Source organism: Mytilus edulis, chromosome 8 (assembly GCF_963676685.1).
Source record: "Mytilus edulis chromosome 8, xbMytEdul2.2, whole genome shotgun sequence".
Lineage (NCBI taxonomy): Eukaryota > Metazoa > Mollusca > Bivalvia > Mytilida > Mytilidae > Mytilus > Mytilus edulis.
This window is the reverse complement of record NC_092351.1, coordinates 24,031,728-24,059,533: the sequence shown is the minus strand read 5'-3', so window position 1 is coordinate 24,059,533 and position 27,806 is coordinate 24,031,728. Positions and strand designations below refer to the sequence as shown.

At 29.8% G+C, this 27,806-nt stretch overlaps 1 protein-coding gene across 4 annotated transcripts in view; it reads right to left on the bottom strand.

Annotated features, from left to right (window-relative positions):
• Positions 1-1,762: 1,762 nt before the first annotated feature.
• Positions 1,763-27,806, bottom strand: part of LOC139485138 (phospholipid-transporting ATPase VD-like) — a 38,413-nt gene continuing 12,369 nt past the window's right edge. Inside the window, exons 5-23 of one of the 4 annotated variants that reach the window (XM_071269350.1) lie at positions 27,351-27,482; positions 25,879-26,009; positions 24,181-24,430; positions 23,579-23,655; positions 22,029-22,250; positions 20,219-20,239; positions 17,718-18,117; positions 17,065-17,229; positions 16,457-16,551; positions 14,564-14,690; positions 13,966-14,069; positions 13,393-13,473; positions 12,522-12,834; positions 11,150-11,352; positions 10,723-10,923; positions 9,990-10,070; positions 9,538-9,642; positions 8,643-8,830; positions 1,763-8,284 (exon numbers count right to left, since the gene is read on the bottom strand). In XM_071269350.1, the coding sequence (XP_071125451.1) occupies positions 7,912-8,284; positions 8,643-8,830; positions 9,538-9,642; positions 9,990-10,070; positions 10,723-10,923; positions 11,150-11,352; positions 12,522-12,834; positions 13,393-13,473; positions 13,966-14,069; positions 14,564-14,690; positions 16,457-16,551; positions 17,065-17,229; positions 17,718-18,117; positions 20,219-20,239; positions 22,029-22,250; positions 23,579-23,655; positions 24,181-24,430; positions 25,879-26,009; positions 27,351-27,482 (3,269 nt within the window). In that variant the 3' untranslated portion in view covers positions 1,763-7,911. Of the gene's footprint in view, positions 8,285-8,642; positions 8,831-9,537; positions 9,643-9,989; positions 10,071-10,722; positions 10,924-11,149; positions 11,353-12,521; positions 12,835-13,392; positions 13,474-13,965; positions 14,070-14,563; positions 14,691-16,312; positions 16,408-16,456; positions 16,552-17,064; positions 17,230-17,717; positions 18,118-20,218; positions 20,240-22,028; positions 22,251-23,578; positions 23,656-24,180; positions 24,431-25,878; positions 26,010-27,350; positions 27,483-27,806 lie in introns of all 4 variants that reach the window. The other 3 variants (XM_071269349.1, XM_071269351.1, XM_071269353.1) reach the window with 3 other exon arrangements.

Genomic DNA, 27,806 nt, shown 5'->3' with positions numbered 1-27,806 from the left:
ATGTATCAATAGACAGTTTTGATTTGGCTTGACCTTCAGTTAACAGTTTTTCGGACCAAATGCCATCAACAGACTTCCTTACTTTTATTTTCCACTTGTATTTCGTCTTTGATTTAAGTAAAACCTCTGAGGCACACAGTGAATCATATTGTTTCAAAATCTTGCCAGCCCTAATAAACCAGCTTTTTGAGTTTTTTCCTTTTGTAGACAGTTGACGTTAAGCAAGACCAGTTTCAACAGAGTCGCTTCTAGCTATGGTACGAAACGTTATCAGAATCTTTTTATATAGATGTAATTGACCTAAAAGTAGATAAGATCCAGTGTTGGTAGCTCTAGCGGGAAGATTTAGAATTTGTTTCAGAAAGTTATTACAGAAGATATCTAAACGGGAAATATCTTTAGCACTAAGATTTACTATTTGAAGTCCAAATTTCAAACGTAGAACCATATACGTTGACCAGAGATTACATGACACCTCTTGGTTAAGTCCATTTAAACCATGCAGTCCTGAGCCCATAAGTGTGTAAGACGTCTGTCTTGGGTTTTTTTGACGATTTCCAACACTTGTCCTTGTTGCCTCTGCTTCACAAGAGTCTCTGTCAATTCCTATATGTTTATAATTTTCTACAGTTTCTTATGCTTCTGAGCAAATGTGGATTAAAATAGTTATACTGTATATATCGCTTTCCAATTTGCTTGGTTAAGTTAAATTTTATATTTTTAACTCGTTTGTATTTTATTTTCCGGCGTAAATAATTTTTTTAGAATCCGCGATGTGCACGCCATGGCGTGACAGCGTATATGTAGCTACGCCCCAGAACCAAAAAAATGGGGTCATGATCAGGATTGCAAGACTGACAGTCTCCTTGCAATCATTCCACACACCAAATTTATAAACATATACTAAAATTCTATCCTACCCCTACCTACACTTTGAGCCATCCTCAAAATTCAATTATCACCCCTACCATGTGTTTTTATACTGGTAACATTCCCTTTTTGTGTCTATGAAATGAAACATATAAATGAAATTTGGGAACCAGTATGTAAACAAAACAAAATATCTATGAACATTATATATCTACCCAAAAGAAACGTAACTTGTGAGACAGCTGTGATTACAAAGTGCAACCTAAAGTATTGTGCAATCATCAGATTCCAAGTTTCTCTATTTTTGGAACACCTTTACATGTTTGATTGTGATTTGCTTAATGTCCAGTGGCGTGTACTTAATGCATATTCAGGAAAGTAATTTATTTGACAATCCTTTACAAATCAACCAATTGTATAGCAAAATGAACCTGATGTTTAGTAGTTGTTTGTTGATGTGATTCATAGGTGTTTTTTTTCGTTTCTTGTTTTTTTTATATAAATTAGACAGTTGGTTGTCTGGTTTGAATGGTTTAACACTAGTCATTTTTGGGGCCCTTTATAGCTTGCTGTTTAATGTGAGCAAAGGCTCCATGTTGAAGACTGTACTTTAAATTAGAGCTATAATTGTTTTTCTTTTACAAATTGTGACTTGGATGGAGAATTGTCTTAGTGGCACTCATACCACATCTTCTTTTATCTACTACATGTAACTAAGTTACTATACTAGATTTTTATACCCTTATATTGACAACATTTATACTAGATTTTTATACATTAAATTGACAACAACACTTTTACTAGGTTTTTTTAACCTATGATTTCAAGTATAAGCTGGAAACATTCTATCCCTGGAAAAAAACATTTATGTAGGAAGCAACAAACAACTATGTAATAAAAACATTTTATTTTAAAATACTAATATTTTTCTTTAATTCAAAAGTAAAATGGTCAGTATGTCCAGTGTTTATGGTGATAACATAAATAACATATCACATTTTGAAAATTTGCATAAACTTAAATGACAAATGTAAGTAGACACAATAGATATAATATAGTAACACTCCATCAACATGTCCCTGAAACTGGTACCCATTATCCAATAATTGTATACTGTTACAGCTGATTGCCTGATGCTTGTAGAGTAAAACTTTGGTTGGATTGCTTGCTTTGTTTGAACAAACATTAACCAAAGCTTTGTAATTAAGATTGACATCTTTAAACAATATATATAGGCATAGTTTGACCTGTATATATTATATTTGAATTTAATTGGGTGTTATCCTAATATGATTGTACAATATACAAACAAAGCAAGCAAGCTAACCAAAATTTGCTCTACATGCATTAGGAAATTAGCTGTAATAGAAATCTGATTTTTCTATCATTTAGGATATATGGGTAGGAACCTGTAGTTTGCAGATTATTACTAGAACTGATACAAGTCGAAATACATAATATTACAATAAATTGACAAACTATGTATAATGCACACCCTAATATTACATGTTATACTTTTTTTAAATAAAGTTGTTTTTACCCAATCTAACCCCTTTTTCTATCTGATCTGAATTAATGAAATTAATGGAAATAACTAATTCATGAAATATTAGAGAGTTAAACAAAATTATTTTGCTTCCTGAATTATGAAAACCTGAAAAGGTTTTGATTTTTGATTCACAAAAACGACATATCAATCAAACTAGACTTCCTTACTTTAAATAAACATATGATATATATATTAATTTTCAAGATGTTAATTCATATGAACAAGAACCAGCAATCCCTTCAAAATTTATATATTAATTTATCTAAATCAAAATCAAAATAGTTGTTTATAATATAAAGTTGTCTCCCCCTTTTTGATAAGATGCTATTGTAAGATTTGATTTATTTATACACAATTAACTAGAGAATTAACCAAAATTGTGTCATCAAACAAGTTTTCCCTGGTTTAAAAGTTGGAAAAGTGGTGATCCCCCCCAGGTTGAAGATGTCAACCGGAGTACAGTTCTACTTGAAAATTTCATAATAAAAGAACTCCATACAAATTACATGGTAAATGTTCATACTGACTAGTATCTAAACATGGCTGGATGAATAAAATTACATCTACAGTATAACATCTGTATTTATGAATAATTGTACAAAATTAAAAGCATGGAATTTATTGCATTAGTTGGTCCCACAGAAACAGATAATGTTATATTAAATGTAATATCAAATAAATTTAATGTGATAAAGTCATACTACATGTATGTTTCATGTTGGATGGAAAATTTGTAAAATTTGTTGAACAGTTCTGAGAAAAATTCAAATCTAAAAATATTTAGATAATCCATAAAAATCCTTATATGAGAAACACTAACTTTCAATTGTAAAATGATTTTGGTAAAGAACTGCAGATTGAATTGTTATGTGTCTGTTCAACATTAAATAAAATTTGTCTCAAATATCCATTATAGTGGTTACCAATACAGTGGATTCAATATTATTCGTTGGATACCAATTTTCGTAGATTTCGTGGGTACAGCTGAAACACGGAATTATATATTCAACAAATGTCAAATTTTCTATAGTTTTGTATGCAAACTTCGGCAAAACCATGAAATTAAATATTCACAAACATGTGATTTTTCTTTCATCCACGAAAATTGGTACCCACGAAAATAGATGAATCAACAGTAGTATGCAATTGAAGCCTAAACTCTCACACCACAAAGTTGAATAAAAATATCCAGCAGAAGCCACAATAAAACATGAACACATTAAACATTGTCAAAGATAGAAATGAGCAAACCTCAGTGGAATGTATACGATGGACACTCAAAATATTTGAAAGTAAAATTAGTTTTTATCAATCTTGCTTCCTATAATGGCAAATGTACAACATTTAACTGGTGATTGACAAGTTACTGTGTCTAAAATATCTAGGTAAGTGACATATTCAATTAGTGATGCCATTAGGCTTATACAGTGCTAACACCAATATCTAAACCATCTGGATTGATATGTAGTGACCTGTTATTCACACTATTGGAAAACAGTAATAAGCTTTTAAATTCACTAATGTTAAAAATCATACCTTTTGAGCTGCTGACCAAATATGAGGTCATTCTGTTTGGTTGTTTCTGACAAAAATGTGAAGAAAACATATTTCCTGGATGAATTGAGGGTCAAATGATATGATTGCAAGTTAATAATATGCCACAGACACATATTTGAAAGGCTTCAACGTTACTTGCTCTTTATTCATATAGAATAAGAATGATTTTTATCTAAAGCTAAACAAAGGAGATGTGGTATGACTGCCAATGAGACAACTATCTACTAAATGTATGTAAAGCTTTATAAAGGAGATGTGGTACAATTACCAATGAGACAACTATATTCTAGTACCAGAAACCAAATAAAATTAAAAATAGAAATAGGGATGGTGTCAAAGAGACAACAATCCATCCAAAGAGCAGAAAACAGCCCAAGGCCACCAATGAATCTTCAACACAACAAGAAAATCCCTCACACAGAGGTGGGCTTCAGATTCAAATGTATGTAACATCAAAGGTCACATGTAACTAAACGTAATCTGTTTTGACTGTTTATATCCATCCCACATGCAAATGCAGTGTTTTCATTTCATTTTACCAAAGCAATATTTTTATATTGTTGTGAAACTATCTATCAAATTTAGCTCAACAAAACAGCACTTTATCAGTTAAAATTTAAATTACTGTGGATTCATTTATTATTCGTTGGGTACCAATTTTCTTGGGTATTAATACAGGTAAAACATGAATTAAAATGTTAATCGAATTACAAATTTTCTAAAAGATTGTATGCACTTTTGAAAAAACATGAAATTAAGTATTCATGAAGATGCATTTTCCTAAATCTACGAAATTTGGTAGTCGTGAAAATATAAAAACAGATTCTTCCTCATTGAGGTAATAAAAAGAAAGAATAATTTTAGATTACAGGAACTATCTATATATACACAAAGGTTTATAGCATCATTGCTTTAAATTTAACAACTATAAAAATACAAGAAGAATCTTAATTGTTTGATTGTCAAACGAAAAGTCAGGTCATGGATTATCAACTTGAACACAAATTACGATTATTATGCGACACAATAGCCAAAATTTGTCAGTTTTGGTTCTACAAATTTCCCTTACTGGGCAGGAGTTCCATACGGCACCCCAGAAAAAACACAATTATACCTTACAGTTTACACACACAGGGGCGGATCCAGCCATTTAAAAGGGGGGGGGGGGGGGGGGGGTGTTCCAACCACATGTCCCCATTCAAATGCATTGATCGTCCAAACAAAAAGGGGGGTTCCAACCCCGGGACGCCACCCTCCCCCTCCCCTGGATCTGCCACTGACACATTATCACTCTTTAGTCCAGTCACTTAATAGGCAACTTTATTTTTATTTCAAGTGTTGCAAAAACAAAGTTCATGCACCGTTACAAGTTTTATGCACAATACATTGTTTAAACAAGGGCCCCAGATAGCTTCAAATGGTTTGTATCGTTAAAAAAAATTGTGCTATGTGAGAACTTATCTGGATGGGAATAAATAGCGATTAGGTGTATTCCAAGGGGTTAACATATGGAAGTCTTTTCAATAACTGTAAACAAAACTACATTCCCTAAATAATTTTCATTTCTGAAATCTAGAACAACAAAACTTCTTGAATTTTATATTCATTATTTAATTACTATTTCTTTTCAACTTTTAGTATCAATCATTCTTCAAAGAGATTAATTTTCAAGCAAATTTTGCATAATGAGCAAAAGATAGAAAACGTTAAATATATAAAAGGATCAGAGCTTTTATGGCTGCTCCTCATCTTAATATAAACCTATAATTATGTCAGTGGTAAATATTCTGCATATACTTATTATTCTATAATGGGACTTTTGATTTAGCATTTCACAACTGTTTCAATGCTGAATTGTAAATTAACGATCGGAACAAATGGATTTTTTGACTTGTAAAGTTTAATATTTGTAGAGACAGCATAAAATGGATAGCTATATATTTGTAATTGAAAAATTCATGATTTCTTTAAAAGATTATCATAGAATTATAAATACACATCTTTTCTTAAGAGGAAATCTTGAGTGAAGTTCTCATTTTTTTAACACATATAAATGACAAAAGAATGTATAATATTGTTTACAAATATAGGCGGGATTTTTTTTAAAACTAAATGGATAAGATGCATAATCACACTGCTATAGAATATATATAAAAAAACAATTGTGTGAATAATTCAATGAAACTAAAATATTACCTTTCACACTCTTACAATAAATACACAGTTTACATTATAACATATAAATATATCTTTCATTTAACAAATATATACAGCAAATCTTTAAGTTTATAACAACACACACACATACACACAACTATAGCACTAAATGAAATATGTAAGCTATGTTACTATTGGTTAAATATATGACAGTGATCACATGATACATGTACAAGAAACATTTGGTTAATCATATGACACATCACATGATACAAATAAATTAAATAAAATTATAAACTAATCACAAAAACCAAATCACTGGTTTGAAAATATTACAGAACATTAAATATGCACACTAACACAATTAATGGCTGGATTCCTGATATGATTTGCATAACAAAATATGTCTACAATTCTTCTTCTCATAGTACGGTCCTCCTCTCTCGGAGCACCAATGATACAGGGTCATGAAAAGTCAAAACCCTTTATTAATCTAAAGAAAAATGATCTCTCTGCCTATTTTTTTGGTTCTTTTCACTCTTTCACTGTTCATACTTGTAATTTAAAACTCACATTTATATTGTAAAAACTCAAAAACAGATTTTTTTCAATTTTCAAGTGAATCTGATGGTAATTTTTATTTTTAAAGCATATTATCCTTGGACAATACTCTTCACAATAGTTATAAAATGTTGTAGGTGAAAAAGAGTTCAACAGTTAAGAGCTACATTTTGTCTACATTAAAAATTATATAGAATTAATTAGAAGTAAAGGAAATTATTGCTTTCCCTAGTGAAAACAATTGTTGCTGAATACCCTATGTTAAATATTGAACTAATTTCAAGACATGACTATATAAAATGAGATGTTATATATATTCTGATTTATTCTAAACGCTAAAAATTTGTAAATACCTCCATTACGTATTGTCAAAATAATTATTAAATGTACGCATAAAATGAGTGATAAGTTGAGAATGAATAGAGATGATTCGTTTAATTTGTCTGTATCTTTGATGTTTTGATTTCAGATTCATATTTTATTATGCTGCTTATAATTATGACTATTGTAATTCCTATCACTTTTATCAAAACATGGAGTGTTGTAGGGATGAATTAATGCCCTAAAATATCAGAAAACTATTTTTTTTATCTTTCTAAAGCTCAAATACACATTACTGCACAGATGTTTTTTGACTGCAGACACAAGTACTTGTTTATTTCATTAAGCTTTTTTTATTGACTGCTATTATCCTCCCCCTTAAGTATATTCACATATTGCTTCAGCTTGAAATCAACCCTGGAAGGGTAGGACCATATTGATTTTGTCCACTTTTACTTAACAATAGTTAATATTTTCAAAATCTGATATACAGTTATAAAAATTCATAAACATGAAAACTTCATATCACAACTTTTGGTTGATTGTTTACAGCTAAAAAATTATCTTGCAAAATCCAACAATTGCAAAAGATAACTTTTTATATTTCTAATTCATAAAACTATTTTACAACTTAAAAATTTGAATCACAATTTAATTAAACTTTTAACAATATTCACAACAGCACACACAAGCTTAAAGCTTCTCTCCCATACATTTGTTTATCACTTTATATATGACATATGATGTATGTCCTAATAGTATACATCCTTCATGATTTAACACAATGAAACAGATTAAGAAATCATGAAATCATGGAAATGGTTCAAAATAAATGTACAAAATAAACAAAAAGAAACTGAAAGACATGGCATCAATGGATTTGTGTGAAGAAGTTATCACATTTCTGTATGTTCATAACCAGAATTAACGTGAGACTTTCCATTTCTGAATGTCACATCACCGTTCCTCTGTCTCGTATGATTAGAGTCTGGGATGTTATTGGTGAGACCATTAATATCGTGTGTATCTTTGTCCCTCTGTCTCGTATGATTAGAGTCTGGGATGTTATTGGTAAGACCATTAATATCGTTTGTATCTTTGTCAATGATATCTGGACTAGTACTACAACTTGCCACATTTCCATCCTTTTCGTTCAGAGATCTTTCTTCCATTTCTCTCAGGTGTATCATCTCCTGCTCTTTCTCCCACAATTGAGCACGCACAATTTCATCTGGATTTATCGTCCTATGTAACACTCGAACTACAAATCTGTTAAAGACAAATTAGTATTAATCAGCCATTAAAACATAAGCTTAAGATTAAGATGAAAAAATGTAGAAAGTCTTATGACACTTAAGAGACTCGACCAAACTACGGATTAACCAGACGTTGGTTTACCTTTGTTTAAAATCTTATATACAAAAGTAGTGATAACTTTGTTAATGCATGTTCTTGACACTGGAAAATATTGTGCTGCTTTATTTTCCATAATTTTCAAGATAAAAATAAAATTTTGAAAATATATCCTTGAGTTAATTTGATCTTTAAGGAAAAGAGGTTATACTATTTCTATCTTCACATTAGAGAGGTTTTACTATTTCTATCTTCACATAAAAGAGCTACATACCTTGGTAATAGACATGTCAACAATGTCAAGACAACAGTGATAAAATGGATGGGTTGTGTCATTGTGTTCTGCATTACCCAGTATGGATTAGACGGATGATCAAATGAAAACCAAATGGCATTGATGACAATAGCAAATAACCAATATACCAAGAAACTTAATATAGTGATTAACCATTGAGGCCAAATCTGAAATAAAAATATCGTTTTATAATATATCAAATTCTGAGAAACTACTGCTATTTATGTCATTCTCAAAGCATTTACTTTCAAAAAGTTACTTTTAAAATTATATTTTTTTATCTTTAGTGTATATAATGCACAAAAATAATGTTAAAAGTCGCACATTTACAACACCAATTATGCAGTAGGAAAATGAGTGCTTTTAAGTGACGCTAGTAGCAGAATTTTTCTAAATAGTAATGCTTGAGTTTTAATTAAATGGTCAAGTGTTTATTTCAAACAAAATCTAAAAATTATGGAAGCAAATAAGTTTGTGAATACCAAAGATATTCAGTTACAGCTTTAGGAAATATTTAATTACATTACTAAATATTTAAGAATTGAATGCTTCCTTTTGTAATTTTAATGGGGTATTAAAGCATTGACTGAAGCAGATCTTTACACTAAAAATGTGTGCACCTTCAATGCTTTTACAACTCTATCAAAATACAGAACGATGATCCAATTCTTATAACTACATCTGTATGCTATAAGCATTAGTATTCCTATGCATCATTGTGGTTTGTGCTGTCATAAATGTTGGATTTTATTAGAAAATAAAATCTAATTTTAACATGCTTCTCCAATATTTTCAGCCAACAGTATGGATTCTTATCAAACATAGTCATTTAATCTTGTCATATTTAATTCAAAATTAGACAATGTGTACTTACCCATGAGAAAGTTTCCACAGCATTATGGAATAATATGATTAATATAAGTCCTACAGTTTGTGTAGTACCAAACTCCCACACACCTGCTACAGAATCTGTGTACACCTGTAAATTAGTACAAATATCTTGTTAACATGTATTTCATATAGCATGTAAATTCTAAATTTCAATAATGAATACACATTGTAAATATTTAGATTTCAGTTACGGAGTAGTAAAACATTGAAGTTTGATAATCAATTGAATAATTGTCTTGAACATTTGGAATATTTTTAAATCTACTGAAATATCATCATCCTTCTAACACCTGTCTAATAAATGTCTGATTAACTTTGGCATTTCACAAAAATGAATGCCAAAAGTACTGCCACCATTATACACAATTTATGACAATACATAACCATTACAGCTGTGGAAAGATTAACAGATCTTTAAATACTATTAAAACTTACCAAATAATTCAAATAAAATAAAATTGCACTTTGGTACAGAGAATCAAAAGCTGCCACAAAGAAAGATTTTCTGGTATACATCTGTAAGACAGGAAATTATATTGTAAAACATGTTTATATTTTATTGATTTGGTATTAACATTGTATCATAGAACAAATTTATTTGTTCCGTGTATACTATGTTCACTTGTGTTAATATGTCTTTTGATTGAGTTAAACCATTTCAATTGATATTCTATTGTGTTTCTTTCTATTTTGTAATGTTACTATATTGTTTCAGATACGGGTGAAGGTTGGTACCTATTAAAACATTTTAACCTGCTGCATTTGTTTGCACCTGCCCTAAGTCAGTAATCATTTTATACACATTGTGACTTGGTGGAGAGTTGTTTCATTGACATTGGCAATCATATCACACCTTGTTATTTTTATTTATTACATTTTTAATTAATTGTTTAGTTCAACCATATAAAATGTATGGGTCAATACCAAATATAAGATCACTCATTCACTGCATCAAATAGTTTATTTTATACCAAATGAGTTTGGTCAATATAATAAATATATATCTACATTACATAAATCAATTTAGAAAAATTATCATACACAATAGACAAGCAGACAGAATGTTGTCTTTGAAACATGAAAAAGAAAGATGTAAACGATATTTTCATCAAAGGTTGGAGAAAGAGAATGTTTATAAGCATTTATAATTACTTCAACTATGACTTACTTGATCCTCTGGACCCATTCTATAAATAGAAGGAAATTGCAGCAGTGTTTCAGCAGATAAATCCCGATCTAATATTCCATTGATAATTGGAGGTAATGATGTATATAACACATGCTGGAACATTAGATGTATACTGTCAAACTGTACTGCTCCGGACCAACCAGCATATAACTGGTACCAAAAAATGCAGAACACAGTCACCTGAAAATGAAAGTAGAAAATGAAACTAAATGTGTATTGCACAAATCCAGCCCAAAGATAACTGGTTCTAAAATTTTGCAAAACACACTCATGAAAAAGCGGAAAATGAATCTACAAGTGAAATGTTCAAATATACAGGTGACGTTTAACTAAGAGATGACTGTAAGGTTGAAAACAAAACAATTATATTCAATGGGTTAAATCATAATAATTAAATTACACTCACCAAGCTTTTATAAAACATAAACGCAGAGAATCTTGAAAGTCTAGTGTAGCACCAATGACCATGTACCAATAATAACTTTTGAAGGAAACAAAATCTTGATATTGCAAAGTCAGATGCCATGACAGCCTGCATTCCTTCCTGTCCTGATATACCCACTCCTACGTCTGCTGTCTGTATCATACTGACATCATTAGCTCCGTCACCTGCAATGTACCAGTTAAAGTTATAAACAAGACAACATGACAAAAATCGTAGCTGAATTTTTTTTAGCACTTTTCCTCTCTAATATTTGAAATATTGTTCCTAAAATTTGAAAGAAGTAGAAGTTACACACATGTTGTAGGAAGTATATCCCAAATTGTTATGATATAAATGGAAATGCAATGCTTTCTGTTAAAATAATACAAATGAAAATGAAATGACTGCCTGATAAATCATTTTTTTACACAGTACAAAACAAGAATGTGTCCCCAGTACACGAATGCCCCACTCGCACTATAATTTTCTATGTTCAGTGGACCGTGAAATTGGGGTAAACCCTCTAATTTGGCATTAAAATTAAAAAGATCATATCATAGGAAACATGTGTACTAAGTTTGAAGTCGATTGGACTTCAACTCCATCAAAAACTGCCTTGACCAAAAACTTTAACCTGAAGCGGGACAGACGGACGAACGAACGGACAGACGGACGGACGGACGGACGGACAGATGAACGGACGCACAGACCAGAAAACATAATGCCCCTCTACTATCGTAGGTGGGGCATAAAAATGTATACTCTATATGAAAGAACAACATTAAGGATGTATTTAGGTGAGGTTTTGGAATTTGTGTCAAATGTTCGGACTCCTTGGTGATTTTCCCAATACACTGTAAAATATTTTGCCCCATACCACCCATTTATTTTTTCATAATAGACTTAATAGCTCATGAAAGGTCATTTACCAAAATTTTAGAAGATTCTTGATTTGCTTTCTTTTGTTTTGAGACCCAAATAATACCAATGCAAATATAAGGTAAAAGTCAGAGTCAGCCTTTTCCCGCCATATTTTAAATCTCAAATATCTCGAAAAGGAGGTCCATGACCTATCAATATTTTTAGCTTATATTTATCCTTAATTGATGCTCTACCAGTTTATAGTATCAATTTTAATTTCTTAATTTCTTAATTTTTACTTAACCTCACCCAAGTACATCCTTAAATGTATTTATACATATAAATTAACAGGCATAATACTAATTCAATCAAGAATTCTCCTTGAAATCCCTCCCACATTTAAACCTGTTCATTTAGGTAATATTTTTTTATATTCTAGTGGTTTAGTTTAACCCACGGCTTAAAGTGAAATTTTGAATATTTCTTATCTTACCAATTGCTAATGAGAGTTTCTTCAGATTGTCCATAACCAACTTGACAACCAATCCTTTCTGTATGGGCGTGGCCCTACAGCAGACGACAGATTTACACATCTGTGTTAACCTCAAAAACTTTTTCTCAAGTGATTTCTCCAAACAAAAAGCAAGTGTTTTTCCGTCTACTACCAAAGCATATTCCATTTTTTGAGTGACCCCTCTAAGAGATTTTGTAGACCCCATTCTCCTCCTTGCACTGGAGGGTCTTGGTTGCTTTTTGTCTTTTTCTATCTCTCCTAATTCATGGTCTAAAAATGCTTCTGTTTCCTCCTGTAAACAAATTAAATATTAAGCAAAGTACTTAGTAAAATCCTATAAAGTTCATGGTTTCCAAAGCGCTCATATTTGGTTCATACCTTGTCCGAATTGTGTATTGCTGAGACAGACAACAAATAAAGTTTGCCATTTTATCATAATTGAGAAAAATTATTCGAGATTTGGACATTCTTCTTACTGGACTTTATGCCTTGCACAGGCGCACTTTGTAAGTACTCGTTAGAACTGTATTGTGAATCGGCCAAACTTAAATAAAATCAAAGCATTTTTGAGTTATTGTCCAACAACTGGATAATTACCCCCTTTTTAATTAATAGAACCCTAACTAGTATATAACTCAGAAACTTAAAATCTAAAATTCATAAAAAATCGAAAGGAAGCTCGCAACAATAGATATGAACAATTCTCCAAAGTTTTATTCAAATTGGTTGAAGTGTTTTTGAGTTAATGTCCGACATGTTGACGATGGACTGACAAACAGACTGACAACAGTATACCATAATTTGTCCTGTAAATGGGCATATAAAAAGTAAGTAAATATCAAATAATTACCTTATCATTAGCGTTTAATTTGATCATAAGCTGATCCTCATCAAACAGTTGTGAAGAATGAGCTATTTCTATTGCTGTTTCCTGAAACAATATCAACAAATTACTTATCTTAAATATCATTATACAGATTGCAAGACATTACAATAAGGGGAGATAACAAATCGATTATCTAAAATCTGGTAATACAGATTCCAAGTCATCACAATAAGGGGAGATAACAAATTGATTATCTAAAATCTAGATTTAAAGACTTTTAGAAAGGGATTTTTTTTGTTATTCTCAGTGGCTTCATTGCTATAATTGGGATACTGATTTCTGGGTTATAGATGAACCAAAATTCTAAATATTTCAACCAAGAACACGTTTTCTATAGGCTTGTATGCAGTTTTATGCATTACCAAGGACTCAAATATCTACAAAAAAACAATTTTGCCAAATCATATCATAATTTTTGTGATTTTCAATAAAACACAGTAAAAACTTCTGAATTTACAGTGTACATGTTTAAATGGGATCAATGTCTGAATTTGTAAATGCTTATAAATAAATACCTTGTTAGTTTCTAATTCTCACCTGTTTATCTCCTGTCAGAACCCAGACATTAATGCCTGCTTCCCTGAGCTTTTTAATTGTCTCTGGTACCCCATCTTGTAGCTTGTCTTCTATACCAGTTGCACCTATAATGTAAGTTATTAATTTTTTACTAAATATGTTTCTTTATTTTACACATTGTCCCTATTTCAAACTGTTTTACTAATACTATTAGATTAGGAATGTCAAGGTCATATATATTGCTCTCACATTGCCACAACTATTGTCTCTATCTGAAGCCAGTTCATAAAAGACTTTGTATTCTTTCTTTTTTTCAGATGTTTTTCTTCTGTGTTGATTGATTGATATAAACTAACCTTCTATATATTAAAACTTTTCCATTGCAAGAAAAACTTCCAAAGATTAAAAACAAAATAAAGAACAGAAATGGGGAATATGACAATATGTCAAAGAGACAAATACCCGATCAAAAAGCTATCTCTATGTCACATGATAATTATATCATTTCTGCTCCCAATCTTGTATATGTAACTGCTTCTCAATGGAGAAGAACCATTTCTTTAAAAATAATTTCATCTTTATTTAATCAATATTAAACCTTACATAAAGACAAGCATACCTAATAATTCAAAATCTTTCTCTATATCACAGGCTACGTCCATAATTTTCTGTTCCCGATCTTGCATTGCTGCTTCTGCTTCTAAGAACTTTTTCTTCCAGCGTTTGTATTCTTTTTTATGCAATATCTATAAACATAAGAGTATTATAGAAAGTTTTCAAAGAATCAAGCACTAGAAAAATGCAAAAATGAAACCAAACAAACAGATTTGGCATTTGCAAATTGCCAAATCTAATTTCTGTGAAAATAAACCCCTTTACAGTATCAAAGTATCCACTTTCAAGAGAAAGAATTGAGATTTTGAAATGTCTTTGATATCAGCTATCAAAATATTTTTGTATGTTGTTTATTGTTTTTAAGAAATATTTTGGTTTGATGTAAACACTCTGGATGAATGATATCAAAGTTTTACAATTTCTTTCTATGGTCCATATATATCTAATTTACATGTAAATCTGCTAACAGAAAATGAGACCTTGCATTGAAATGAGTCATTTTGCAACTACATTCCAATATATGTAATATAACAGCTTTTGATCAAGTGGCCAAAGAAAGATAACTCTAATTCTAACGATTACTTAAACAATAATGATCATCATTGATGTATTTAGAAGATATAAGATTCCTGCACCTTGCAATAGTTATGCTATTTATGAAAAGTATAACATCATTTTGTAACATTTATATTTTATCATATATTTCATTGATAAATTTTTGGAAATGTTCATGGATAGGATGTATAGAATGTTATGTGCAATGCACTATATTTTTGCCTATTATATTAATATCAAGTCAGTACTAGAGTTTTGATTGCCTTTCATACAATCTTTGCCCAAAAAATAAAAAAAAACTCTGTAGGAAAGGTTAGGGCAACACTCTTCAATTTTAACAACACATATTCAGAATTTTTCAAATGCATCATTTTTAATAGTTTATTTTTTGCAATTATTCCACAAATATCTAAATGGGTTCTAAAAATAAAGGTCACATTTTAAAGTTTTATTAGTTTTGTGACTGTATGAATGATATCTTGAAATAGCAATAATTTCAATATCAATTTTGTCCATTATTCAACGATCTCAGTAAAATGCGTGTAAACATTTCTCCCAAGTAGTTATGAAAATTATGTTTAAAAGTTTAAAACCGGAAGTCTTGTCTATGACTTAAAAGTCGGTCTGATAATGGAAACAATACATGGATGCTTTTTTTTCTCGTTTTTCTCCCAAAATAACCCAAACTGAATAAGAATTGATGACAAATGGGACTATGCATTGTACCTATAGGACACAGAGGAATGATGATTTATTTATTGCAGAAGGAAAAGAAGCAACACACAAAATGAGGTCTTCTCGTTTAATAGTATAGGTGATCAGATTTCTAGTGTGTTTAACTAGCAAATACAATTATATAATGTTAGGATAAACACTCTCTATGGTAATAAATATAGCATTTCAAACATTCTAATCAAACAAAATCTAAATACTGTGGATTCAGTTTTTTTTTGTGGATATCGATTTTAGTGGATCACAAAAAAAATGTATTTTCATGGATATTTGATTTCATTGTTTTGACAAAGTAGCTTATAGAAAATTTGTACGTTATAGAACATTTAAAACTAGTGGTTTCACTTATCTCACCAAATTAACAAAAATTGGTATCCCCCAAATAATAATGGTATCCACCAAATAATAATGGTATCCCCCAAATAATACTGAATCCACAGTAAACTATAATACTAGTCTAACTCACTCTTTTAGCCATACATAATGTACGTAAGCCTTGTAAAGCATAGTTATATAAGTGATCTTCTGTGTCCTCTACAATCTTTTTATACTCCTCGTTTTCTACAAATGGAGGGAAAAAATAGAGCAAAAGCAAAAAAAAAAGACTTACTCTTTTTGCCAGGACTAAGGTACGTAGTCCTTGAACGGCATAGTTATATATGTGTTTTTCTGTCTCTTCCAGAACCTTCTTATATCGTTCTATTTCTATAAACATATAGAGGTGTTAAAAAAAAGATACTAAGAATATATATATATTAACAGAACTCGTCAAGTTCATAGCATCGTTTTTCAACCCTCTAGATGTTAAGTGTATACAGAGTAACAAAATGTCTTTTTGCTATGACAAAGAATTAATTAATACTTTTTGAAATTCAATGATTGAAATTACTTTAGCAACAATTTTGACTTATCATTATTTTGATGGTATAAAAGTCAATTAAATAGGCACAAACCATTTAAAAGGGTATGTGAAGCAGAATAATTTAACACAAATAGGCTGTGTGATAACTTATGAAAAATTTCTAGAAAATTTAGGAGAAAGGTTGTACAAAATGTATAAACTTTATAATCAAATTATTAGTTTTTTACTTTCACACTTATCCAAAATTAAATGAACAAAATTCACAGTTTACATATGGTTCATTTCCTCCAAAAAAAAAACCAACCAAAAACCAACTTCCTCTATCTGACAGTTAAATGGCGAAGGATGATGTATACCTTTATATTTTTTATCCAGAACACTGAGAACTTGTGAATCTGCTCCTTTGGTTAATAAAATGATTTCTTTGGTCATTGGATGTTTGACGATCACAGACATACGTTTTCTTGTAGAATCAAATGAAAGGATATGTAATAAATCAAACTCTACTTCCGCACCTTCTCCTGAAAACAAATATCATAAATTTTAGATATATCATAACAATAGTACTATTTCTCATATCAACTTGATTTCAAATTAATTATAAATATACAATTTTTTTTATCACATTGACAATAACAACAGAAAGACAGAAACATATACAGGAGAAAGAAATTGTCTCTCTCTGATAATGAAACACAACTTTTTTCAACTCCAGATTGTAAAATTTTAGATTTTAGACATCCTTGTAAAAGTTAGAAAATTGAAACTGTTTTGAGCAGAAAATATTAGAACCTGGTTGTTCTCAACATACGACACACGTAGATTCAAATTTATTAATATGGGTACAAATTCAAAAAGGTATTTCAAAGCAAAACATCATTACATTTATTCCATTTTATTTTTTTTATTTATGTTTAAGAAAGAATGCCACAGACCTCAATGCGACTGAGAAAGTTTCTTGTAATCAAGTGACTTTTCCATTAAATTGTTTTTTAAACAACATCCTTACCTGGAAGATGAACGGTAACTTTTCCATGAGATCGTTTTTTGAGACAACATCCATATGTAGCTGCAGCTCTGACCAGTGCCAATTCATCAGGACTTTCAGCTTCAAATCTTATTTTAGCCATATCTGAATAAACAGATCCAGCTAGACTGCCTTCTGATGGGGTACGAAGTGGGGAATCTCTGCCACCGCTACCACCATTGGCAAAAGACCAAGAATCTGTAAGTTTTGGTGGATGAATTGGTTTTTTCAAAGAGTCTACAGGTACCTTAGAACTTATATTATTTATAGGAGGTAGATGTGGGTTATTCCCATTGCCATTTCGTTTACCATTTAACTTCAATAAACGTTTTTCTTGTTTTTCTTCTTCAGGTGATAAATGTACAATTCCACTTTCATCCATCTAAAAAAAACCAATACCTCTGATATAGTTTAAATATCTCACTAAGATGACTTGGATTCATGATATTACAATTAGTATTTAATTGACACATTTTAACTCGTAAACAAAGACAAACATCAGATATTATTAATACAGGAGGTGGATTGATTTACTTTGCTAAATATAGTGCTTTAAAAAGTTTACACTTATTACGTAATATTCTTAAAAGTATAACTCCTCAAAATAAAAATCCTCCTTATACAATGCCCTACAAGAATAAGGTCCATAAATATCTTTGAATATTTTCTTTTAAAATAATAATATAAGGAGTTTGCACAAAACAGTTAAAGTTGAAAATAGACAATGATAGTTAACTTAATCACTGGCTGACCAGGCAAACAATTTACAAGTTTTTGTCTAAATGACTGAATTTTCTATGTGTGAGGACTTTTCAATGAATAAAAATCTGGCTGTTGGAACTCCACTCATCTTCATTAAATTTTGTAGAAGTAATTTTTATTATTTGCATTGTAAGGTTTACTGAAAAAAATTGGAAAACGTTTGTGAATGGACCCCATAGTCAGAATGGAGTCCCCGCTTGAACTTATCTACTGATGGAAGAACAGACAGAGTTGTACCCCTTACAGTGGCTTACTGGCTTCAAGAAAAAAAAGTATGGAAATAATTTTAATGTATCAATTAACTCAACATGGACTATAAATGTCCTACACTCTTTTACATTTCATTTTCTCAGAACTGTCTTGGTAAAGCTACTCAGAATTTATTTAACCAAGTTGTCCAACAATGATTGACAACTTATAAGATACTCTTCAAAGTGGCAAAGAAGTTTGAAATACATTGCTCTTATGCTCTTGAAATAGATTAACTTACTGATTTTTTGCTAAAATCTTGCCATTTAATGCAAATTTAACCTAGCCTAATATTGCAAATGTGCACTTATAAGTTTGGTACTGAGCAGTGCAATTGGGTAATTTATTGTGTGTTGACTATAAAGTCTGGACTGATAATGTAAATCAAATGTTTAAATTTCTGCAATAGTTATAAATAAAACAAGGATATACTATAGTTAACCTTTTACATTAAGAAATAGTGTCTTCAAAGCATAAGGATTTATTCTTGCTATAGCATTAAAACTATTTGGCATCTATCTATGAAGCTTATACCTTAAAATTTATCTAATGTTTATGAAATGAACATGTGTAAATTAATTTTTTTTTTTAAAGTTTCGCCTTGATACATTCAGTTTTAAATAAATATTATATATACCATGCACTAAGATAACAAAAACAATTGATTGTATGACAGAATTATTTAGTTTTTGTTGTATTCTTGTTAAAATAATATAAATTGTATTGAAAAAAATATGCAAATAAGAAATGAAAAGGTACAAGCTTAAACCAGATCCTTTGCAAATTTGAAAAGTTGGAAAAACAGCATGGCATTAAAAAAATAAAGATACATCAAAATATAGACTTAACCTTTCTTTATAAATACACATTAGGGGTCAAACCTTATACATGTAATGGGTCAAGTTTTAACCTTTTTAAAAACTACTAGTAGGCTTATGACCCTCTGCTGTTGTTTTTTATTTGGTCGGGTTGTTGTCTCTTTGACACATTCCCCATTTCCATTCTCAATTTTATTATAGAGTACCTTTACCAAGCATTTCTATCATCTAGCAAATCCTATTATGCAGGACCATTTCCTAGTTTATATTGCCCTATACAACTCTAAACTAAGATATATATGAAGTATTTATCATTTATATTTTCCTAGGTGTGTCGTTATTAAACTTATATCAATTTTCATAATTTTATAAGATCTTAAAAATTGAAGGCTTTAATTGAAGAATTCAATAAAGATTTAGCTTGGAATTGACATTTGGTATCACTTTGGAAAAAATATTCATGCATATATCCAATGACACTAACATCACAACAAAATATTCAGGGACACATTTTATACTCATAAGATAAACTTTTGTTTCCACATTTATAATTTTTTAAAACAACAAATTTGCATTCCTACAACTTGACTTCGACACACAATAAATTATAAGCGATGTTTAATTAGGTACATATGTTCTGACAATAAGTATTACCATCTCCAAATGGATGTCTTCCTGAAAACAATGTATAGATGATAATCACACTGCAGTCTAGTTACTACATATCAAGGCTGTCCTATTACAGCTAATTTCCTACTGTTTGGGGAGTAAGACTTTGGTTGGCTTGCTTGCTTTATTTGTATAAACGTTAGCTCAAGCATTGTAATTAAGATTGACATCTGCAAACAATATAGACAGGCACAGTTAAATCTATATATATTATATTTACATTTGATTTATTGTTAGCCCAATTATAATGGTACAATTTAAAGAAAACAAGCAAGCTAACCAAAGTCTTACTCTACATGCATTAGGAATTTAGCTCTAAAACATACAGGAACCAAGTTAATACCATTCTTTTTTTATTCCTTAGATATAAATGGATAAGTTTGTAAATTTTTGTTTTAAAAGGACAAAATAATCAAATTTCTTGAAAAATCTTAGACGGCTATCTCTGATATTGTTAGAATGACAATCTGATGTTCAATATATGTTTTAATAGAACAGCCCTTCTGTGTATGGTATGAAATAAATATGATATATATGAAAACAAATATTTGATTCTACTAAATAAAACTGCTAAGAACATGACATATTTACAACAGGTTGTAAATGAGGTTGTAAATGACTTTATTTCACAGAACAAATTCAATGAGGAATTATGAGGAATTTTAAGAGAATTAACCTTAAAAGTGAAGGTAAAGAAATGAAGTACAAAACATGGCAACAGTAAAAGTAAAATCCAAAAAATCAGCCATTCAAATAGAACAGAATTCAATATAACTGCATTATAATCAAACAAAATATTCCGATTTCACCAGGACAGATGTACGCTCGCTGAAGCTAGTTTGAAATATAACGTTCACTTTTTAGCGCATTGTAAATAATTTTAACATTTTAATATTTACATACTAAATAGTGTGATAAAATAACAATGTTAGGCAATTTATATTCAACCAAAATATGTATACTCCATTTTCTTCCTCTTTTGAATAGACAGATGAGAATATGTGAGATTGAAAATTTTGGCACAAAGAGGAAATAAAATCCTTTTCAATTTAATGATTTTTTTTTCCAACAATGAAACCAATGGCAAGGTCAAGCAATATAACCATTGTATTTTGGACTGAAATGTATGAATAGTGTTAAAATCTTCAAAATTATAGACCCTTAAGAATGAATGAACAACGAAAGCTAAGAATAGAGATTGTCCACTTATGTCAGAAAGTTTTAAACAGAAACTCAAGCCCAAACCTCCATAATCTAGCATCTAGTATCAAACACGGTACTGTAGCAGGACACATATTTTGACTACTTTTATCTAACTTTAGTATATTAACAACAGAATACTTTCATATGAAATTATATTTTGTCACTTTATTTCGAAGTTCAGAATGTTTAAGTATGGCTATGATGTATGTGACTATTACGATTTAAATGATTTTAAATAATATTTACTACATGAATGATCTAATTCTGATTATAGAAGACGTAGTATGAATCTAATGCAAATATAAATAAACACGATGGTTAGTATTACAAGTGAGAAAAGTGAAACACCTTTATCATTATAAAGATTCTAATAGGTAATTTTCTACATGAATGATTGCTCATTCATTCGTAAAATCCTATTACATACTAGCAAGATGTGAAGATGACACACTTTTTAACATAACAGTTCACTAAAAATTGAAGCTAGTAAGCCAATTACAAATAACACAGTTAAAACTATTAACAAAGAACTATCTATGGGAGAAAAAGATAAACAAACTGTATCCCTGTCAAATGATTAACTGGTACCTACCAAATCTTCATGAGCATGCGTTGTAACAACAACAGTATTACAAATGGCCATCAGCAGGAAGAAATCTTGTATTTTCTGACTTTTCTGATATTCCATCTCGTTATAATTGGTTGATCTTCCACCACTACTGTCAACAGTCACTTCAACATTAGTCAAACTCCTCAAACTCATTGTCATTACTTCTCGGAATAATCCTGGTTCTATTTTTAGATTTTCCATAGTCTATAAAAAAAATGAAATATTTGTTGTTATTTATACAGTTTTGACTAATTTTGTATTACAGTTTGCCTCAGTATTTTAAAGTGCATGTTTTATTATAAGAACTCCAAAATAAAATTTCTCAGAAATGTTTAAAATTGCACACAGCTTTTAAAATGCCTTAAAGATGAATCTGTAAAACATTTGGTTAAATTAACAAAGTGTGACACGATAATGCAAGACGACAAAAGTTATCACATTGTGCCAACTCAGCAAATCACTACGACAAACATTATCACGTTGTGTCAACTCAGCATATCACTGCAACTTGGATTTTAGGCAACACAAGTTACATTGTTCAAATAATCATAATTAAAAGCAAGAAAACTAATTAAATGATGAGTGACACTCAATCAATAAAGCAAAAAACAAATCAAGTCAGTCAGTCACAAAGCAGGTTAATTGTATTACTAGTACCACAAGCCACAGCCTTACTTGTTTCAACTGAACGTCCTCAAATTTCCATAATTTAAACCCTTTTGCAAACTGTTAAAGACATTAAATTACTTTCAAACAGACTTCTTTCCAATGAAAAACTTGTTAATTTTACATGAATTGAATTTCCATTCTTCCAGTGAAGTAAAATGATTCATTCCCCTAATTGCTCTTATGTTTTGCATACTAAAGGCTCTTTAATCTACACATCCATGTATTGATTACCAAAGTTTTCTGTCTGCTAATACACTTGGTACTATGTTAGCTGTTGTTTAAAAACATGGAGCACCTTTTGGTGAGTAAATGTATAAAGAGAGCTTAGCTTAAAAAGCTTTATATTATGTCCTACAGCTGATATTTAACAATATTGCTATTTTCTTAACATATTGTTAGATCTTGAGTGATAATTGTCCATCTCAAGCAATTCAACTCTAGATTAATGAGAAAATAATGGTGTTGTAGGACAATGTACATAATGTAATTGGTGTTGCCTAGGAAAATGGTTCTTAAAGAGATTATCAACTTTTATTTTGACGAGGACTTTTCTCAACTACATCAATCAAAACTGTCTCTAGTTTTTAAAACCAAAGGTTATCAATTAATACATATATATAATTTACTTTGATTAATAGGAGCCAGGGAAAAAGTAAAATCACAAAAATACTGAACTCCGAGGAAAATTTCAAAACAGAAAGTCCCTAATTAAATAGCAATATCAAACGCTCAAACAAATGGATTATGGATAACATATTCCTAAATTGGTACAGGCATTTTCTTATGAAGGCACTTTGAGACATTATTGTGTGTAGGTGTCAAATAACTTGTCTGTTTTAATCTCAAATAGAATATGTACTTACTGAGCTTGATTTACTAATGTTTGTTCCTATAGAATATCTACTGTCTGTTTCACTGTCATCTATATTCTCGTCAAATTCTGGAAATAAATAATATATTAAATTCAATTGTTTTTTTGATATAACCCATTTAATGTTAATGTTTTGAAAGCAGTTTTACAATGTAACACATTTTATGCAAATGTTCTGGAAACAACTACAAGACATGTGAAGCTTTTAAACCAAAATACTATCAATTAGAAACTAATACAATCCCCATGACAATGTTAGGAAATAGTCAGTATAATGTAATAAAAAAAATTCCAGATCAATGATTATAATATATTTTAAATTGCCGTATTAATCAATTCATTATAGTATCTCCAGTGCCTTTAACTAATCCGGTGAAATCAGTAATACACAGAATCATTGTAAGACTTTGTAGTTGTAATGTAATTATGACAGTTGAATACATCTTTTTGTAGTTTGAGAATGTAGGTTAAGTATGATTCAAAGAACATATATGATATAAGATGCTTTCTCAATAATATCCAATAAACAGTGTTCTAAAAAATATTGTTGTTGATTGTTTATATGCAAATTGCTTCTATATACAATATACAAACCTGGTGCATGAGGATAATCTGTTCCCCAAATTGTACAGGATTTAAATTCCATCTCGTTCTCTGTTAATGTCCCAGTTTTATCAGAGAATATATAATCAATCTGTCCGAGATCTTCTGTGATATTTAAAGCTCGGCACTCCATTCTTTTATCACATTTCTCATAATATAAATCCAGATCATAATTTATAAAGAAAACTTGTCCTAGTTTGACCAGTTCTATTGACACATATAAGGCTAATGGAATCACAGTCTGAAATGAAGAGAAAATCATTCTGAAAATTTTCTGAGAAAATATGTGGAAGGATAATTAATCTGATTTACCATCATTTTCTAGCAGCCTTTGGATTACAAAATATAAATTTATGATCTTGACGGTTGGTTACTAGTACTTTGCTTTCAGAACCTTAATTTATTCAGATTTCAATGTAGAAGCTGTGATTGCTATGTGCAAGGTGTTCATTTTCTAACTCAGAACACATAGTTTCAATCTCTTTCATCCAAATTTTTAGTTTGTTAAAGGGTGTTGCAGAGTGGTGTAAGAAGTTCATGTACTGTATTACTAGCTGGTCAATTCTGAAGATGCCAGTTTGAACCCTGCAATGTTTGAGTTTTCATGATGAGAGGTAAATGAAAAAAAAGCTTTGGACACAACAAATCCATAAAGTGTTGTTTTCATTTTTTTTTCAACTTCTAACTAGCTATTAATATTTACAATCATTTGTCTTCTTGAGTTGCGCAATATTTTTTTTTAATTTGTGTGAAAAAAACATTTTAAATATAAGCATTGGTTTATAAACTGTTACAACACATAATCGTAAGAAATATTACCAAAACATAATGCTCCCTTCGTTGCAAGGGAGACATTACAACACCAGTAAAAAAAAGTCAAATCTAATAACCATATAAGATAGTCCTATTGTAACAAGTGTCAATGAATATACTATAAAATGATAATAATATTTTCATAATTAGTCAATATGCTATCAAATCATCAAAAATCTTGCAGTCTTTGTACTTGTATATTCTTTTTAATTTTTTTTTAATCTTCTTGTTTTAAATGTTTCAACAAAGATTTCATTATCTGTAACATTCACAGAATCAAATTTCATTTCATCTTACAGCTAATACGCAACTGATATTGATTTTTCTGAAATTGGATATTATATGAAATATATGAAAGAAAGATAACCTTTTGTTTTATTTGGTTACACACCTTTTTCATACCTTTAATGAATAATGATTTTAAAATGACTTTTAAAAAAATGCATTGATTCAGATTACTTTCTAACAAATAAATGCAATATGATGTTATACAATTTCCAAGCATGGGCAACGGTATGTTTATAGATGAATTGTTTGTAAAAGCACATATATTACATCATTGCAGTTAGGTAGACGTCCATATTTTAATGAAAATTCAGAATTCCTTATATCTTTGATGCCTTTGGACACAATATTTTTTCAATAATTTATTTTTATTTGGAAATTTATTTGATGAACTAAGGATACTCCCAAACTTTTACTGCAATTATCTTAATATGTTGATTAGAAATTTTAATTTTAGAACCTTGTATAAAATACACTGAGAATTAAGAGTCAATCAGGAGAGAATGAAGGAAAAAGACTGAAAAAGAAAGACTTTGTTCCCTCATCAAATCCCTCCACTTTAAATAGTTGAGAGAAGTTGATAGTTTGTACCTGGAATAATATAATGTAGGTAAAAAATACAACAAATCCCTGGAAATATGGATTGTACCACTCCTCACTCTCAAATGGGATAAAAGGGACTATGGTACTGTCTTCAAAGGCTCCCAACCATACTGCACTCACTGAAAAGAAAAAGGAATACAACATTTTTATCATTCCTTGGATATCAATTTTCATGAATTTTGCGAGTACAGGTATAACCACAAATTTAAATGTTCAACGATGTGTAAATTTTAAATAGACTTGTATGCCGAGTTTTGTAATATCAGGAAATAAAGCATCCACATTAATTCAATTTTTCATTATTACAGAAAAATTGCAATTGATACCCACAAAAATAAATGAACTCACAGTAATTTCATTGAACCATGAAATTATGGGTGAAAATTATAAAGATGAAGCTAGTAATAATAACATTTTAAAAAAGTATTTAGTATATGAGTGTGACTTTTAACCAATATTCTTATTAAAAAACTATATGAATAAATTGTTTTGTATTGCAACATTTATGACATATATATATGGAAGAGTTCATGCTGATTCAATGTGACAATGCTAATGGTTATATTCAATTTTGTTACATCTCTTTTTTTAGATAAAAATAATGTACTTCAGGAAAAATTTATAAAAAACATGGAGATAAAAATCAAAAGTAAAGCAATGAAGCGAAGGTCATACAGTGACCTATATATTTGTTAACCTCTATGTCTTTTGGTATCTTATGTAGAGTTGTCTCATTGACAATCATACCACATCATTCTATTTTTATAAGCAAGGTAATAGCAGTATAAACTATCAAAGTAAGCTAATCTTATGTTAAAACCATCATGGTCATAGAGAACTATTTTTTTCCAATTATCTTCGGTTAACATGACTATATCAAATCTCATTTCTACCCTTTACCTTTGATCTAATAACAGTTTATATTTCTAATAAGGAACAAAATATACACTTTTTTTCCCAATATTTAGAATGTAGAAATATAAGCATCTTATTACTGATAAAATAAAAGAATTTTCAAAAAAAAATCATTACTACAAATAATGATCATACATAAAAGTTAGAATAAAATTATATTACTTCCTGAATTGACATGACAGAAGTATCCTATTTATATCATCTATAAATAACTGCATTTTTTTTTTGACAATATCTGTGTCATTGGTATAATCATAATATTTTATTACCAATAACTAATTTTTTTAATAGTTTAAAAAAAATATGTAATGCCTTTTTTTCCATTACCAAAGATTTCATGTATTGATAAACCTTCAAATAAATTAACACGAATACCAATATTGTAATAGACTCCATTCAACTGAAGATAGAATTTGATCGCAGTGACAGCACTACACCCATTCTCATAAGATATTTAAAATTCAGTTGCCTTTGTAAAAATTCAACAGTATTCATTTGAGCAGCCAAAATATTTTTAGACATAGCAAATATAAAAAGTAACTTACTGATTGCAGAAAGAAAACACATCAACAATAACAAAACAACACAGTAAATAACGTCACGGTTTATACGTCTCTCTAATTTGCTACGTTTATATCGTGGAGATCTGTTATTCAACATTGCTTTTGTTTCATGACCTGAAAAATACGTTGAAAATGAAATACTTCTGAAATCTAAAACAAATAATAATCAAAATCCAGATATATCTATCATGTAAGGCAAGTCGGAAATAAAAAATATGCTCATTGAGTAAACTTCATCAAATTGTATTGAATTTTTGCCTGTTTAAATGATTGCTTTGTGTAAATACCTTACTGAGGTTAGTTTAACTTAAACTAAGGTTAACTTTTAATTTAATTTCAGTCATAGATTACACAGTCTTTGATTGTATATAGATATAAGAAGATGAGGTATGAGTGCCTATGAGACAACTCTCCATCCAAGTCACACTTTGTAAAAGT